This window comes from Coloeus monedula, assembly GCF_965178545.1.
Source record: "Coloeus monedula genome assembly, chromosome: 1".
In the NCBI taxonomy this organism is placed as follows: Eukaryota; Metazoa; Chordata; class Aves; order Passeriformes; family Corvidae; genus Coloeus; species Coloeus monedula.
The window spans coordinates 160,378,765-160,395,975 of NC_138781.1; the positions used below are offsets into that span (position 1 = coordinate 160,378,765).

General features: G+C 62.7%; 2 protein-coding genes across 2 annotated transcripts in view; one reads left to right on the forward strand and one right to left on the reverse strand.

Annotated features, from left to right (window-relative positions):
- Positions 1 to 169: 169 nt before the first annotated feature.
- LOC309578245 (diacylglycerol O-acyltransferase 1-like) lies at positions 170 to 16,056 on the forward strand (the record flags this gene model as incomplete). Its single annotated transcript, XM_082290679.1, has 7 exons — positions 170 to 342; positions 3,739 to 3,826; positions 5,551 to 5,591; positions 11,068 to 11,153; positions 11,308 to 11,360; positions 15,614 to 15,719; positions 15,851 to 16,056. The coding sequence occupies 7 exons, from the start codon at positions 170 to 172 to the stop codon at positions 16,054 to 16,056; spliced, it is 753 nt and encodes a 250-aa protein (XP_082146805.1).
- Positions 16,057 to 16,123: 67 nt separating this feature from the next.
- Positions 16,124 to 17,211, reverse strand: part of LOC309578297 (maestro heat-like repeat-containing protein family member 1) — a gene marked incomplete at its 3' end in the record, with an annotated part of 38,852 nt that continues 37,764 nt past the window's right edge. Inside the window, exon 14 of the mRNA XM_082290823.1 lies at positions 16,124 to 16,143. Within this exon, the coding sequence (XP_082146949.1) occupies positions 16,124 to 16,143 (20 nt within the window). The remainder of the gene's footprint in view (positions 16,144 to 17,211) is intronic.

Genomic DNA, 17,211 nt, shown 5'->3' on the forward strand with positions numbered 1-17,211 from the left:
CCGCCCCTCAACCCGCCCCCCTTCCCCATTGGCTCCCCTTTCCCCGTACTCTCTTTCTATTGGTCGCTCCCCCCGCCCATCACAGCCCGCTCTGCGCCGCCATTGGTGAAGGTGTGTGGGCGGGGCGTTGCCAGGTTACAAAGGGCGGGCGCGGCCGGGCCGGGCCCAGATGGGCGAGCGCGGGGGTAGCGCGGGGGCCGCGGCCCCGGGGGGCGACGGCGGCGGAGCCCCGACCCCCGGCGGGGGCAACGGGGGGGCCCGCAGGCGTCGGGGGGGACCCTCGAAAGCTTCACCCGCCTCCGCTCACGGCGACAGCGCCGATGACCTCGCCGGAGACTTCAGGTAACGGGCCCAGCGCGGGAAACCGGACCCTCCCCTCAAGCCGGGAGCGGGACCCCTCAGGGACCCCCCTCCCCTCAGGTTGGGAGTGGACACTCAGGACCCCCCTTGCCCTGTCTGGGGACATTCGGGACCCTCCCCCCGGTTGGGCCTGGGACGCTCGGGACCCTCAGGGACCCTCGGGGAACCCCCTCATGTTGAGAGCGGGACCCTCAGGGACCCCCCTCCCCTCAGGTTGGGAGCGGGACACTCGGGACTCCCCTCCCCCCCTCACCTTGGGGACACTCGGGACCCTCAGGGACCCTCGGGGAACCCCCTCATGTTGACAGCGGGGCACTCGGAACCCCCCCTTTCCCTTTCTGGGGACATTCGGGACCCCCCTCGACTGGGCTTGGGACACTCGGGACCCTCAGGGACCCCCCCCCCCCTCAGGTTGGAACCGGATACTTGGGACTCCCCCCCCTCACTTTGGGGACACTGGGAACCCTCAGGGACCCCCCCTCAGGTTGGAACCGGATACTCGAGACCCTTCCTCCCCTTTTTAGGGACACTCGGGACCCCCCCCCCCGGCTGCGCCTGCCACACTCGGGACCCCCCCCCGGGACCAACCCCGGGACAGGGACACTGAGGATCCCCCTCCCCACCCCTGACCCTCTGTGTGTCCCCCCGGTGTCCCTTTGTCCCTGTGTCCCCTCCCTCCCCGTTTCCCTGTGCCACCCCGCCGTCCCTGGGGTCCCCGGTGCCCCCTGTCCCCGGTGCCCCCTGTCCCCGGTGCCCCCTGTCCCCGTGTCCCGGGGCGATGTCCCAACCCTGCCCCGCCACTCCCGGTTGCGACACCGCCGGGACGGGCGCGGGGCGGCCCCGACCCTTCCGTGTGCCACCCCCGTGTGCCACCCCCGTGTCCCTGTGCCAGGGGGTCCTGACCCCTCCTTGTGCCCACGGGCTTTGGGGGTGGGGGGGCTCTTTTGGGGAGGGGCGCGGGGTTGTGACCCCTCCCCCGCCCCCCAGCAGTGGCTGTCTCTGGTTTGGGGTCCCCCTGTCCCTTGGCGGGGGTGGGGTCCCACTGTCCCCTGGCCCTGTTTGGGGTCCCCAGGGGGGTCCCACTGTCCCTTGCTGGGGGTCTCAGGTGGGTCCCTTGTCCCTCCTTGGGGTCCCCCGTTCTCTGCCCCGGGGGATCCCCAGGAGGGTCTCTCTGGCCCTGTTTTTGGGGGGTCCCCCTGGCCCTGTTTGGGGTCCCCAGGAGGGTCCTACTGTCCCCTTGTCCTTGTTTTTGGGGTCCCCCTGGCTCTGTTTTTGGGGTGTCCCCCTGGCTCTGTTTTTGGGGTGTCCCTCTGGCTCTGTTTTTGGGGTGTCCCTCTGTCCCTGGTTGGGGTCCCCAGGAGGGTCCTACTGTCCCCTTGTCCTTGTTTTTGGGGTCCCCCTGGCTCTGTTTTTGGGGTGTCCCTCTGGCCCTGTTTTTGGGGGGTCCCCCTGGCCCTGTTTGGGGTCCCCAGGAGGGTCCTACTGTCCCCTTGTCCTTGTTTTTGGGGTCCCCCTGGCTCTGTTTTTGGGGTGTCCCCCTGGCCCTGTTTTTGGGGGGTCCCCCTGGCCCTGTTTGGGGTCCCCAGGAGGGTCCTACTGCCCCCTTGGCCTTGTTTTTGGGGTCCCCCTGGCTCTGTTTTTGGGGTGTCCCTGGTTGGGGTCCCCAGGAGGGTCCCACTGTCCCCCTGTCCCTGGTTGGGATCCCCCTGTCCCTTGGGGGGGGGTCCCCTTGTCCCTGTTTTTGGGGGGGGTCTCCCTGTTGCCGGTTTGGGGTCCCCTCTCCGTAGTTTTGGGGGTCCCCTTTGTCCCTGCTCCTGGTTTGGGGGTGTCCCCCTGTCTCCTGGTTGGGGTCCCGTAGAGGGGGGGTCCCGATGTCCCCTGTCCCTGGTTGGGGTCCCCAAGGGGGTCTCGCCTGGGTGCCCCAATCCAGGAGCCCCAAACTCCCCCAGGGCCACCCCAAAGACCCCCAGAGTTACCCCAGCTCCCCCCCAGGGCCACCCCAAACTCACTTAGGGCCACTCCAAACCTCCCCAAGGTCACCCCAACCCCCCCCCAGGGTCACCCAAAAACCCCCCAGGGCCACCCCAAACTCACTTAGGGCCACCCCAAACTCGCTTAGGGCCATTCCAAACCTCCCCAGGGCCACTCCAAACACCCCCAGAGTTACCCCAATTCCCCCCAGGGCCACCCCAAACCCCCCCAGGGCCACCCCAAACTAACTTAGGGCCCCCCCAGGGCCACCCCAAACCCCCCTAGGGCCACCCCAAACCTCCCTGCACCTCCCCAAACACCCCAGGACCACCCCAAACACCCCCAGAGTAACCCCAAACCCCCCTAGGGCCACCCCAAACTCCCCCAGGGCCACCCAGAGTTACCTCAAACCCCCCCCCCCCCCAGGGTCACCCCAAAACCCCCCAGGACCACCCCAAGGCCACCCCAAAACTCCCCCAGGGCCACCCCAAACTCACTTAGGGCCATTCCAAACCCCCCAAGGCCACCCCAACCCCCCCCCCAGGGCCACCCCAAACCCACTTAGGGCCACCCCAAACCCCCCCAGAGTTACCCCAATTCCCCCCCAGGGCCACCCCGAACTCGCTCAGGGCCACACCAAACCCCCCCAGGGCCACCCCAAAACCCCCCCAGGGCCACCCCAAACCCCTCCAGGACCACCCCAAACTCGCTCAAGACCACCCCAAACCCCGCCAGGACCACCCCAAAACCCCCCCAGGGCCACCCCAAACCCCCCCCAGGGCCACCCCAAACCCCCCCCAGGGCCACCCCAAACCCCCCCAGGACCACCCCAAAACCCCCCCAGGGCCACCCCAAAACCCCCCCAGGGCCACCCCAAACCCCCCCAGAGTTACCCCAATTCCCCCCCAGGGCCACCCCGAACTCGCTCAGGGCCACCCCAAACCCCACCCAGGGCCACCCCAAAACCCCCCCAGGGCCACCCCAAACCCCCCAGGGCCACCCCAAACTCGCTCAGGGCCACCCCAAAGTGGGGGGGGGTGGTCAGGGGGTGACCCTGCCCTGGTGACCCCCCCTCCCCCCCCATCCCCACCCCCCCTCGGGGCCCGTCCCTGACCCGCTGCACCCCCCCTAATCACCCCTTAATTACTCCTTAATTACCCCATATGTTATCGGGGGGGGGATGGGACGGGACTCTGGACCCGGACCTGGCCGTGCCACCGCCCTGTCCCCTCCTGGGACACCCCTGTCACCCCCCGGGGGGTGTCCCCAAGTTTTGGGGACCCCTCTGGGTGTCCCCCCCCCCCGACCCCTTGGGGGGGAGGGGGGGGGCGGGTTTGGGGCTGTTCCCGTGTGTGTCCCCCCCTCCCCCACTGACTGTCCCCAAATTGTCCCCAAATTGTCCCCCAGGTGTCACAAGGTGCAGGAGTCGCTGCTGAGCTCGGCCAGCGGCTACAGCAACTACCGGGGGGTGCTCAACTGGTGCGTCGTGATGCTGGTGAGTCGCGATAGTCGTCCCCTCCCCCCTCTTCGTGTCGCGATAGCCCCGCCCAGCTCGCCCCGCGGCCACTTCCGGGGTAATGGGAGTCGCTGGTGTGACGTCACCTCGCTGGTGTGACGTCACCACGCTGGGGAGGGAGGGGGCGGGGCGGGGCTGGGCGCTTCCTGTCGCGATAGAGCCCCGCATGTCGCGATAGTCGCGTCCGGATCGCGAGGGGGGTGGGGTGGGGGGGGGTTTGAGGTGGTTAAAAGGTGACAGGGACGTGGCTCTGGTGACACCAGGGTGACACTGGGACCCCACCCCTGTCCCCAAGAGGGTCCAGAGCCCTCTTGGTGACCCTGGGGTGACCCTGGGACCCCGTCCCTGTCCCCAAGGTGGGTCCAGAGCCCTCTTGGTGACCCTGGGGTGACCCTGGGGTGACACTGGGGTGACCCTGGGGTGACACTGGGACCCCACCCCTGTCCCCAAGGTGGGTCCAGAGCCCCCATGGTGACCCTGGGGTGACACTGGGACCCCACCCCTGTCCCCAAGGTGGGTCCAGAGCCCTCTTGGTGACCCTGGGGTGACCCTGGGGTGACCCTGGGGTGACACTGGGACCCCATCCCTGTCCCCAAGAGGGGTCCAGAGCCCCATGGTGACATTGGGGTGACCCTGGGACCCCACCCCTGTCCCCAAGAGGGGTCCAGAGCCCCCATGGTGACCCTGGGGTGACCCTGGGACCCCACCCCTGTCCCCAAGGTGGGTCCAGAGCCCCCATGGTGACCCTGGGGTGACCCTGGGGTGACACTGGGACCCCACCCCTGTCCCCAAGAGGGGTCCAGAGCCCCCGTGGTGACCCTGGGGTGACCCTGGGGTGACCCTGGGGTGACCCTGGGACCCCGTCCCTGTCCCCAAGAGGGGTCCAGAGCCCCCATGGTGACCTTGGGGTGACCCTGGGGTGACACTGGGACCCCGTCCCTGTCCCCAAGAGGGTCCAGAGCCCCCGTGGTGACACTGGGGTGACCCTGGGACCCCACTCCTGTCCCCAAGGTGGGTCCAGAGCCCTCTTGGTGACACTGGGGTGACCCTGGGGTGACCCTGGGGTGACCCTGGGACCCCACCCCTGTCCCCAAGAAGGGTCCAGAGCCCCCATGGTGACCCTGGGGTGACCCTGGGACCCCGTCCCTGTCCCCAAGGTGGGTCCAGAGCCCTCTTGGTGACCCTGGGGTGACCCTGGGGTGACCCTGGGACCCCACCCCTGTCCCCAAGGTGGGTCCAGAGCCCCCGTGGTGACCCTGGGGTGACCCTGGGACCCCGTCCCTGTCCCCAGGAGGGGTCCAGAGCCCCCATGGTGACCCTGGGGTGACCCTGGGACCCCACCCCTGTCCCCAAGAGGGGTCCAGAGCCCCCATGGTGACCCTGGGGTGACACTGGGACCCCATCCCTGTCCCCAAGGTGGGTCCAGAGCCCTCTTGGTGACCCTGGGGTGACACTGGGGTGACCCTGGGGTGACACTGGGACCCCACCCGTGTCCCCCAGGGGGTTGCACACCCCGAGGTGACTCAGCCGGTGCCACCACCCCGGCACAGCCCCGGTGACGCAACAGCCGCCCCGGGGTGACAGCGGGAGGTCCCCAAAGGGACGGGAGGGGTTGGGGACCCCTCTGTGACCCCTCTGTGACCCCTCTGTGACCCCTCTGTGACCCCCCTGTCCCCTCGGTGTCCCCTCGGTGTCCCCTGCAGGTGCTGAGCAACGCGCGGCTCTTCCTGGAGAACCTCATCAAGTGAGGGGGGACCGGGGTCTGGGGGTGTCACTGACCCCAGATGGGTCTGGGGGTGTCACTGACCCCTGGGTGGGTCTGGGGGTGTCACTGACCCCAGGGTGGGTCTGGGGGTGTCACTGTCCCCAGGTGGGTCTGGGGGTGTCACTGTCCCCAGATGGGTCTGGGGGTGTCACTGACCCCTGGGTGGGTCTGGGGGTGTCACTGACCCCAGATGGGTCTGGGGGTGTCACTGACCCCAGGTGGGTCTGGGGGTGTCACTGACCCCAGATGGGTCTGGGGGTGTCACTGTCCCCAGATGGGTCTGGGGGTGTCACTGTCCCCAGGGTGGGTCTGGGGGTGTCACTGACCCCAGATGGGTCTGGGGGTGTCACTGACCCCAGAGGGGTCTGGGGGTGTCACTGTCCCCAGATGGGTCTGGGGGTGTCACTGTCCCCAGAGGGGTCTGGGGGTGTCACTGTCCCCAGATGGGTCTGGGGGTGTCACTGTCCCCAGGTGGGTCTGGGGGTGTCACTGTCCCCAGGTGGGTCTGGGGGTGTCACTGACCCCAGATGGGTCTGGGGGTGTCACTGTCCCCAGGGTGGGTCTGGGGGTGTCACTGACCCCAGATGGGTCTGGGGGTGTCACTGTCCCCAGAGGGGTCTGGGGGTGTCACTGTCCCCAGGGTGGGTCTGGGGGTGTCACTGACCCCAGAGGGGTCTGGGGGTGTCACTGACCCCAGGTGGGTCTGGGGGTGTCACTGACCCCAGATGGGTCTGGGGGTGTCACTGACCCCAGGTGGGTCTGGGGGTGTCACTGTCCCCAGATGGGTCTGGGGGTGTCACTGTCCCCAGGGTGGGTCTGGGGGTGTCACTGACCCCAGAGGGGTCTGGGGGTGTCACTGACCCCAGAGGGGTCTGGGGGTGTCACTGTCCCCAGAGGGGTCTGGGGGTGTCACTGTCCCCAGATGGGTCTGGGGGTGTCACTGACCCCAGAGGGGTCTGGGGGTGTCACTGTCCCCAGGGTGGGTCTGGGGGTGTCACTGTCCCCTGGGTGGGTCTGGGGGTGTCACTGACCCCCAGATGGGTCTGGGGGTGTCACTGACCCCCAGAGGGGTCTGGGGGTGTCACTGTCCCCAGGTGGGTCTGGGGGTGTCACTGACCCCAGAGGGGTCTGGGGGTGTCACTGTCCCCAGAGGGGTCTGGGGGTGTCACTGTCCCCAGATGGGTCTGGGGGTGTCACTGACCCCAGAGGGGTCTGGGGGTGTCACTGTCCCCAGGGTGGGTCTGGGGGTGTCACTGTCCCCTGGGTGGGTCTGGGGGTGTCACTGACCCCAGATGGGTCTGGGGGTGTCACTGACCCCAGGGTGGGTCTGGGGGTGTCACTGTCCCCAGATGGGTCTGGGGGTGTCACTGTCCCCAGATGGGTCTGGGGGTGTCACTGTCCCCTGAGGGGTCTGGGGGTGTCACTGTCCCCAGATGGGTCTGGGGGTGTCACTGACCCCAGGGTGGGTCTGGGGGTGTCACTGACCCCAGATGGGTCTGGGGGTGTCACTGACCCCTGGGTGGGTCTGGGGGTGTCACTGTCCCCAGGGTGGGTCTGGGGGTGTCACTGACCCCAGGGTGGGTCTGGGGGTGTCACTGTCCCCAGGGGGGGTCTGGGGGTGTCACTGACCCCAGGTGGGTCTGGGGGTGTCACTGTCCCCAGAGGGGTCTGGGGGTGTCACTGTCCCCAGAGGGGTCTGGGGGTGTCACTGACCCCAGATGGGTCTGGGGGTGTCACTGTCCCCAGAGGGGTCTGGGGGTGTCACTGTCCCCAGGTGGGTCTGGGGGTGTCACTGTCCCCAGATGGGTCTGGGGGTGTCACTGTCCCCAGGTGGGTCTGGGGGTGTCACTGTCCCCAGATGGGTCTGGGGGTGTCACTGACCCCAGGGTGGGTCTGGGGGTGTCACTGACCCCAGGTGGGTCTGGGGGTGTCACTGTCCCCAGATGGGTCTGGGGGTGTCACTGACCCCTGCGGGGTCTGGGGGTGTCACTGACCCCAGGTGGGTCTGGGGGTGTCACTGACCCCAGGTGGGTCTGGGGGTGTCACTGTCCCCTGGGTGGGTCTGGGGGTGTCACTGACCCCAGATGGGTCTGGGGGTGTCACTGACCCCTGGGTGGGTCTGGGGGTGTCACTGTCCCCAGGGTGGGTCTGGGGGTGTCACTGACCCCAGGGTGGGTCTGGGGGTGTCACTGTCCCCAGGGGGGGTCTGGGGGTGTCACTGACCCCAGGTGGGTCTGGGGGTGTCACTGTCCCCAGAGGGGTCTGGGGGTGTCACTGTCCCCAGAGGGGTCTGGGGGTGTCACTGACCCCAGATGGGTCTGGGGGTGTCACTGTCCCCAGAGGGGTCTGGGGGTGTCACTGTCCCCAGGTGGGTCTGGGGGTGTCACTGTCCCCAGATGGGTCTGGGGGTGTCACTGTCCCCAGGTGGGTCTGGGGGTGTCACTGTCCCCAGATGGGTCTGGGGGTGTCACTGACCCCTGCGGGGTCTGGGGGTGTCACTGACCCCAGGTGGGTCTGGGGGTGTCACTGACCCCAGGTGGGTCTGGGGGTGTCACTGACCCCTGCGGGGTCTGGGGGTGTCACTGACCCCAGATGGGTCTGGGGGTGTCACTGTCCCCAGGTGGGTCTGGGGGTGTCACTGTCCCCAGGTGGGTCTGGGGGTGTCACTGACCCCTGGGTGGGTCTGGGGGTGTCACTGTCCCCTGGGTGGGTCTGGGGGTGTCACTGACCCCAGGGTGGGTCTGGGGGTGTCACTGTCCCCAGGGTGGGTCTGGGGGTGTCACTGACCCCAGAGGGGTCTGGGGGTGTCACTGACCCCAGAGGGGTCTGGGGGTGTCACTGTCCCCAGAGGGGTCTGGGGGTGTCACTGTCCCCAGGGTGGGTCTGGGGGTGTCACTGACCCCAGAGGGGTCTGGGGGTGTCACTGACCCCAGAGGGGTCTGGGGGTGTCACTGACCCCAGGGTGGGTCTGGGGGTGTCACTGACCCCAGAGGGGTCTGGGGGTGTCACTGACCCCAGGGTGGGTCTGGGGGTGTCACTGACCCCAGATGGGTCTGGGGGTTTTAGGGGTGTCCTAAGGGATGTTTTGGGGTGTCCCAGGGTTATTTTTGGGGTGTTTTGGGGTTTTTGTGGAGTGTTTTGGGGTTTTTTTGTTGTTTTTTTTTTTTTTTTTTTTTTTTTTTTGGGTGTCCAGGCAGTATTTTTGGGGTGTTTTGGGGTTTTTTTTTGGTTGTGTTTTTTTTTTTTTTTTTTTTTTGGGGGTGTCCCGGGGGTGTTTTTGGGGTGTTTTGGGTTTTTTTGTTGGTTTTTTTTTTTGGCTTTTTTTTGGTTTTTTTTTTTTTTGGGGTGTCCCGGGGGTGTTTTTGGGGTGTTTTGGGTTTTTTTTTTTTTTTTGGGGTTTTTTTTTGGCTTTTTTGGGGTTTTTCTTTGGGGTGTCCCGGGGGTGTTTTTGGGGTGTTTTGGGTTTTTTTTTTTTTGTTTTTTTTTGGCTTTTTTGGGGGTTTTTCTTTGGGGTGTCCCGGGGGTGTTTTTGTGGTGTTTTGGGGTTTTTTTGTTTTGTTTTTTTTTTTTTGATTTTTTGGGGTTTTTTTTTGGGGTGTTTTGGGGTATTTTTGGGGTGTTTTGGGTTTTTTTTTTTTTTGGGGTTTTTTTTTGGATTTTTTGGGGGTTTTTTTTGGGGTGTCCCGGGGGTGTTTTTGGGGTGTTTTGGGGTTTTTTTTGGTTTTTTTTTTGTTTTTTTTTTTTTTTTTTGAGGTGTTTTGGTGTATTTTTGGGGTGTTTTGGGGTTTTTTTTTGTTTTGTTTTGGTTTTTTTTGGTTTTTTTTTTTTTGGGGGGGGTCTTTTTGGGGTGTTTTGGGTTTTTTTTTGGGGGGTTTTTTTTTGGATTTTTTGGGGGTTTTTTTTGGGGTGTCCCGGGGGTGTTTTTGGGGTGTGTTGGGGTTTTTTTTTTTGGTTTTTTTTTGGCTTTTTTGGGGTGTCCCGGGGGTGTTTTTGGGGTGTTTTGGGTTTTTTTTTTTGGGTTTTTTTTTTGTTTTTTTTGTGGGGTTTTTTTGGGGTGTCCCGGGGGTGTTTTTGGGGTGTTTTGGGTTTTTTTTTTTGGGTTTTTTTTTTGTTTTTTTTGTGGGGTTTTTTTGGGGTGTCCCGGGGGTGTTTTTGGGGTGTTTTGGGTTTTTTTTTTTGGGTTTTTTTTTTGTTTTTTTGTGGGGTTTTTTTGGGGTGTCCCGGGGGTGTTTTTGGGGTGTTTTGGGGTGGGTTTTTTTTGGGTTTTTTTTTTGGCTTTTTTGGGGTTTTTCTTTGGGGTTTCCCGGGGGTGTTTTTGGGGTGTTTTGGGTTTTTTTTTTTGGGGTCTTTTTTGAATTTTTTGGGGTTTTTTTTTTGGGGTGTCCCGGCGGTATTTTTGGGGTGTTTTGGGGTTTTTTTTTGGGGTTTTTTTTTGATTTTTTGGGGTTTTTTTTTGGGGTGTCCCGGGGGTGTTTTTGGGGTGCTTTGGGGTTTTTTTTTTTGGGGTCTTTTTTGGATTTTTTGGTTTTTTTTTTTTGGGGTGTCCCGGGGGTGTTTTTGGGGTGTTTTGGGGTGGTTTTTTTTTTGGGTTTTTTTTGGCTTTTTTGGGGTTTTTCTTTGGGGTGTCCCGGGGGTATTTTTGGGGTGTTTTGAGGGTTATTTTTGGGGTGTTTGGGGTTTTTTTGGTTTTTTTTTGGGTTTTTTTTTGGGGTTTTTTTTTGGTCTGTTTTTTTGGGTTTTTTGGGTTTTTTTTTGGGGTATCCGAGGGTTATTTTTGGGATGTTTTGGGGGTTATTTTTGGGATGTTTTGGGGGTTAATTTTGGGGTGTTTTGGGGGTTATTTTTGGGGTGTTTGGGGGGTTTTTTTGGGATTTTTTTGGGGGGGGTTTTTTTGGGGTTTGTTTTTTTGGTCTTTTTGGGGTTTTTTTGGGGTATCCGAGGGTTATTTTTGGGATGTTTTGGGGGTTATTTTTGGGATGTTTTTGGGTTATTTTTGGGGTATCCCGGGGTTATTTTTGGGATATTTTGGGGGTTATTTTTGGGATGTTTTGGGGGTTTTTTTTGGGATGTTTTTGGGTTATTTTTGGGGTGTCCTGTGGTTATTTTTGGGATGTTTTGGGGGTTTTTTTTGGGATGTTTTGGGGGTTACTTTTGGGGTGTTTTGGGGGTTATTTTTGGGGTGTTTTGGGGGTTACTTTTGGGGTGTTTTGGGGGTTATTTTTGGGATGTTTTGGGGGTTTTTTTTTGGGGTATTTTGGGGTATCCCAGGGTTAGTTTTGAGATATTTTGGGGGTTATTTTTGGGATGTTTTTTTGGTTATTTTGGGCTATCCCACAGTTATCTTCGGTCTTTTTTTTTCGGGGTGCCCCGCAGGTTATTTTGGGTCATTCTGGGGTGTGTTCCTTTATTTTTGGGGGGTGTCCCACCTCCGTCCCCCCCTCTCTTCCCCTCCCAGGTACGGCATCCTGGTGGACCCCATCCAGGTGGTCTCACTGTTCCTCAAAGACCCCTACAGCTGGCCCGCCCCTTGCCTCATCATCAGTGAGTTCCATCCCCAAATCCCCCCCCAGGACCCCCAATTCCACCCCTAAATCCCCCCCCCAGACCCCAGAGGGCACCTCCACGAACGTCAGAGACCCCCCCAAAAAACCCCAAAACCTCCCCAAATCCCCTCCCTTTTTTTCTTCCCTCGCAGTCGCCAACGCCTTCGCCGCCGTCGCCCTGGCGCTGGAGCGGCGCCTGGCAGCGGTGAGGGGGGGGGGGGTCTGGGGGTGGGATTTGGGGGGTCCTGGGGGGGGTCTGGGGGGATTTGGGGGTGGGATTTGGGGGGCCTGGGGGGGTCTGGGGGTGGGATTTGGGGGGCCTGGGGGGGGATTTGGGGTCCTGGGGGGGTCTGGGGGTGGGATTTGGGGGGTCTGGGGGGGGAATTTGGGGTCCTGGGGGGGCCTGGGGGGGGATTTGGGGTCCTGGGGGGGTCCTGAGGGTGGAATTGGGGGTCCTGGGGGGGTCTGGGGGTGGGATTTGGGGGGTCTGGGGGGGGAATTTGGGGTCCTGGGGGGGTCTGGGGGTGGGATTTGGGGGGCCTGGGGGGGTCCTGGGGGGGGAATTTGGGGTCCTGGGGGGGTCTGGGGGGATTTGGGGATGGGATTGGGGGGTCCTGGGGGGGGATTTGAGGTCCTGGGGGGGTCCTGAGGGGGGAATTGGGGGTCCTGGGGGGGTCTGGGGGTGGGATTTGGGGGGCCTGGGGGGGTCTGGGGGGATTTAGGGGTGGAATTGGGGGGTCCTGGGGGGGGATTTGAGGTCCTGGGGGGGTCTGGGGGGATTTGGGGATGGGATTTGGGGTCCTGGGGGGGTCTGGGGGATTTGGGGATGGGATTTGGGGTCCTGGGGGGGTCTGGGGGATTTGGGGATGGGATTGGGGGGTCCTGGGAGGGTTTGGGGGGATTTGGGGATGGGATTTGGGGGGCCTGGGGGGGTCCTGAGGGTGGAATTTGGGGTCCTGGGTGGGTCTGGGGGGATTTAGGGGTGGGATTGGGGGGTCTGGGGGGGATTTGAGGTCCTGGGGGGGTCTGGGGGGGTCCTGAGGGGGGAATTTGGGGTCCTGGAGGGGTCTGGGGGGATTTGGGGGTGGGATTGGGGGGTCTTGGGGGGGGAATTTGGGGTCCTGGGGGAGTCTGGGGGGATTTGGGGGTGGAATCTGGGGGTCCTGGGGGGGGTCTGGGGGGGGAATTTGAGGTCCTGGGGGGGTCTGGGGGGATTTGGGGATGGAATTGGGGGGTCCTGGGGGGGTCTGGGGGGATTTAGGGGTGGAATTGGGGGGGCCTGGGGGGGGCTGGGGGGGAATGGGGGGTCTGGGGGATTTAGGGGTGGAATTGGGGGGTCCTGGGGGGGAATTTGGGGTCCTGGGGGGGTCTGGGGGGATTTGGGGATGGGATTTGGGGGTCCTGGGGGGGGGATTTGAGGTCCTTGGGGAGTCTGGGGGGGTCCTGAGGGGGGAATTTGGGGTCCTGGGGGGGTCTGGGTGGATTTGGGGGTGGAATTGGGGGGTCTTGGGGGGGGATTTGGGGTCCTGGGGGGGTCTGGGGGGATTTGGGGTTGGGATTTGGGGGGCCTGGGGGGATCTGGGGGGGGAATTGGGGGTCCTGGGGGGGTCTGGGTGGATTTGGGGGTGGAATTGGGGGGTCTTGGGGGGGGATTTGGGGTCCTGGGGGGGTCTGGGGGGATTTGGGGATGGGATTTGGGGGGCCTGGGGGGATCTGGGGGGGGAATTGGGGGTCCTGGGGGGGTCTGGGGGGATTTGGGGGTGGAATTGGGGGGTCCTGGGGGGATTTAGGGTTGAGATTTGGGGGTCCTGGGGGGGGGATTTGAGGTCCTGGGGGGGTCTGGGGGGATTTAGGGGTGGAATTGGGGGGTCTTGGGGGGGGATTTGAGGTCCTGGGGGGGTCTGGGGGGGTCCTGAGGGGGGAATTTGGGGTCCTGGAGGGGTCTGGGGGGATTTGGGGGTGGGATTGGGGGGTCTTGGGGGGGGATTTGGGGTCCTGGGGGGGTCCTGAGGGTGGGATTTGGGGGGGGATTTGGGGTCCTGGGGGGGTCCTGAGGGTGGAATTTGGGGTCCTGGGGGGGTCTGGGGGTATTTAGGGGTGGAATTGGGGGGGCCTGGGGGGGGATTTGAGGTCCTGGGGGGGTCTGGGGGGGGGATTTGGGGTCCTGGGGGGTCCTGGGGGGGGGATTTGGGGGGGGATTTGGGGTCCTGGGGGGGTCCTGAGGGGGGAATTTGGGGTCCTGGGGGGTCCTGGGGGGGGGATTTGGGGGTCCTGGGGGTGTCTGGGGGGATTTAGGGGTGGAATTGGGGGGTCTTGGGGGGGGATTTGAGGTCCTGGGGGGTTCTGGGGGGATTTGGGGGTGGGATTGGGGGTCCTGGGGAGGGGATTTGAGGTCCTTGGGGAGTCTGGGGGGGTCCTGAGGGGGGAATTTGGGGTCCTGGGGGGGTCTGGGGGGATTTGGGGATGGAATTGGGGGGTCCTGGGGGGTTCTGGGGGGGGAATTTGGGGTCCTGGGGGGATTTAGGGGTGGAATTGGGGGGTTCTGGGGGGGGATTTGGGGTCCTGGGGGGGTCTGGGGGGATTTGGGGATGGAATTGGGGGGTCCTGGGGGGTTCTGGGGGGATTTGGGGATGGGAATTGGGGGGTCCTGGGGGGTTCTGGGGGGATTTGGGGATGGGAATTGGGGGGTCCTGGGGGGGTCCTGAGGGTGGAATTTGGGGTCCTGGGGGAGTCTGGGGGGATTTGGGGGTGGAATTTGGGGTCCTGGGGGGGACCAGCCCCCCTGACCCCTCCCCACCCCAGGGGGATTTTTGGGGGTCCCCCTGACCCCTCCCCACCCCAGGGGGATTTTTGGGGTTCCCTCTGACCCCTCCCCACCCCAGGGGGATTTTTGGGGTTCCCCCAACCCCTCCCCACCCCAGGGGGGGATTTTTGGGGTTCCCTCTGACCCCTCCCCACCCCAGGGGGATTTTTGGGGTTCCCCCAACCCCTCCCCACCCCAGGGGGGGATTTTTGGGGTTCCCTCTGACCCCTCCCCACCCCAGGGGGATTTTTGGGGTTCCCTCTGACCCCTCCCCACCCCAGGGGGATTTTTGGGGTTCCCCCTGACCCCTCCCCACCCCAGGGGGATTTTTGGGGTTCCCCCCAGCCCCTCTGACCCCTCCCCACCCCAGGGGGGGATTTTTGGGGTTCCCTCTGACCCCTCCCCACCCCAGGAGGATTTTTGGGGTTCCCTCTGACCCCTCCCCACCCCAGGGGGATTTTTGGGGTTCCCTCTGACCCCTCCCCACCCCAGGCTGATTTTTGGGGTGTCCCCCAGCTCCCCTAACCCCTCCCCACCCCAGGGGGATTTTTGGGGTTCCCTCTGACCTCTCCCCACCCCAGGGGGATTTTTGGGGTTCCCTCTGACCCCTCCCCACCCCGGGAGGATTTTTGGGGTTCCCCCTGACCCCTCCCCACCCCAGGAGGATTTTTGGGGTGCCCCCTGACCCCTCCCCACCCCAGGGGGATTTTTGGGGTTCCCTCTGACCCCTCCCCACCCCAGGGGGATTTTTGGGGTCCCCCCTGACCCCTCCCCACCCCAGGGGGATTTTTGGGGTTCCCTCTGACCCCTCCTCACCCCAGGGGGATTTTTGGGGTGCCCCCCAGCCCCCCTAACCCCTCCCCACCCCAGGGGGATTTTTGGGGTTCCCCCTGACCCCTCCCCACCCCAGGAGGATTTTTGGGGTTCCCCCTGACCCCTCCCCACCCCAGGGGGATTTTTGGGGTTCCCCCCAGCCCCTCTGACCCCTCCCCACCCCAGGGGGATTTTTGGGGTTCCCCCTGACCCCTCCCCACCCCAGGGGGATTTTTGGGGTTCCCCCCAGCCCCTCTGACCCCTCCCCACCCCAGGGGGATTTTTGGGGTGCCCCCCAGCCCCTCTGACCCCTCCCCACCCCAGGGGGATTTTTGGGGTTCCCCCTGACCCCTCCCCACCCCAGGGGGATTTTTGGGGTTCCCCCTGACCCCTCCCCACCCCGGGGGGATTTTTGGGGTGTCCCCCAGCTCCCCTGACCTCTCCCCACCCCAGGGGGATTTTTGGGGTTCCCCCTGACCCCTCCCCACCCCAGGGGGATTTTTGGGGTTCCCCCTGACCCCTCCCCACCCCAGGAGGATTTTTGGGGTTCCCTCTGACCCCTCCCCTCCCCAGGGGGATTTTTGGGGTTCCCCCTGACCCCTCCCCACCCCAGGGGGATTTTTGGGGTTCCCCCTGACCCCTCCCCTCCCCAGGGGGATTTTTGGGGTTTCCCCTGACCCCTCCCCTCCCCAGGGGGATTTTTGGGGTTCCCCCCAGCCCCTCTGACCCCTCCCCACCCCAGGGGGATTTTTGGGGTTCCCTCTGACCCCTCCCCACCCCAGGGGGATTTTTGGGGTTCCCCCCAGCCCCTCTGACCCCTCCCCACTCCGGTTCCCCCTCAGGGGACGCTGTCGGAGGCGGCGGGGGCGGCGCTGCACGGGCTGAACCTGCTGAGCATCCTCTGCTTCCCCGCGGCCGTGGTGCTGCTGCTGCCCTCGGTCACCCCCGGTGAGGCGGCCCGAGGGGAGGGGGCTTCCATCAGAGGGCAAGGGGGGGGTCCCACCCTCTTCAGGACCCCCCCTCACCCTCTTCAGGACCCCCCCTCTGAAGCCCATCCCTCACCCCCTTGGACCCCGCAGTGGGCGCTGTTTTTGCGCTGGCCATCTACACCATCCTCTTCCTCAAGCTCTTCTCCTTCCGAGACGTCAACAAATGGTGCCGGGAGGACCCCAAAAAAGGCCTGAGAAGCTCTGAGGGAGGGGCTGGAGGTAGCGGAGAAGGGGGGGTTTGGGATCTTGGATTTTGTTGGGATAGCGGGGAAAAAAAGGGTTGGGAATCGTTTTGAGGGGTTGGAAATGGAAAGCAGCGTTTTTTGGGGAGGTTGAATGATTGTGGGGAGTTTTTATGGAGTTTTAGCGGAGGGATGGAGATGCTGATGTGGGAGTGAGGGAGGGGAAAAGTGGGAGTGAGGAAGGGGAAAAGTGGGAATGAGGAAAAGTGGGAATGAGGAGGAGGAAAAGTGGGAATGAGGAGGAGGAAAAGTGGGAATGAGGAAGAGGAAAAGTGGGAGAGAGGAAAAGAGGAAAAGTGGGAATGAGGAAAAGAGGAAAAGTGGGAATGAGGAAGGGGAAAAGTGGGAATGAGGAGGAGGAAAAGTGGGAGTGAGGAAAAGGAAAAGTGGGAATGAGGAAAAGAGGAAAAGTGGGAATGAGGAAGGGGAAAAGTGGGAATGAGGAAAAGAGGGAGTGAGGAAGGGGAAAAGTGGGAATGAGGAAAAGTGGGAAAAGTGGGAATGAGGAAGGGGAAAAGTGGGAATGAGGAAAAGAGGGAGTGAGGAAGGGGAAAAGTGGGAGTGAGGAGAAGTGGGAAAAGTGGGAATGAGGAAGGGGAAAAGTGGGAATGAGGAAGGGGAAAAGTGGGAATGAGGAAGAGGAAAAGTGGGAATGAGGAAGGGGAAAAGTGGGAGTGAGGAAAAGTGGGAAAAGTGGGAATGAGGAAGGGGAAAAGTGGGAATGAGGAGGAGGAAAAGTGGGAATAAGGAAAAGTGGGAATGAGGAGGAGGAAAAGTGGGAATGAGGAAAAGTGGAAAAGTGGGAATGAGGAAGGGGAAAAGTGGGAAAAGTGGGAATGAGGAGGAGGAAAAGTGGGAATGAGGAAAAGAGGAAAAGTGGGAATGAGGAAGGGGAAAAGTGGGAATGAGGAGGAGGAAAAGTGGGAATGAGGAGGAGGAAAAGTGGGAATGAGGAAGAGGAAAAGTGGGAATGAGGAGGAGGAAAAGTGGGAATGAGGAAAAGAGGAAAAGTGGGAATGAGGAAGGGGAAAAGTGGGAATGAGGAAGAGGAAAAGTGGGAATGAGGAAAAGTGGGAATGAGGAAGGGGAAAAGTGGGAATGAGGAAGGGAAAAGTGGGAATGAGGAGGAGGAAAAGTGGGAATGAGGAGGAGGAAAAGTGGGAATGAGGAGGAGGAAAAGTGGGAATGAGGAAGAGGAATAGTGGAAAA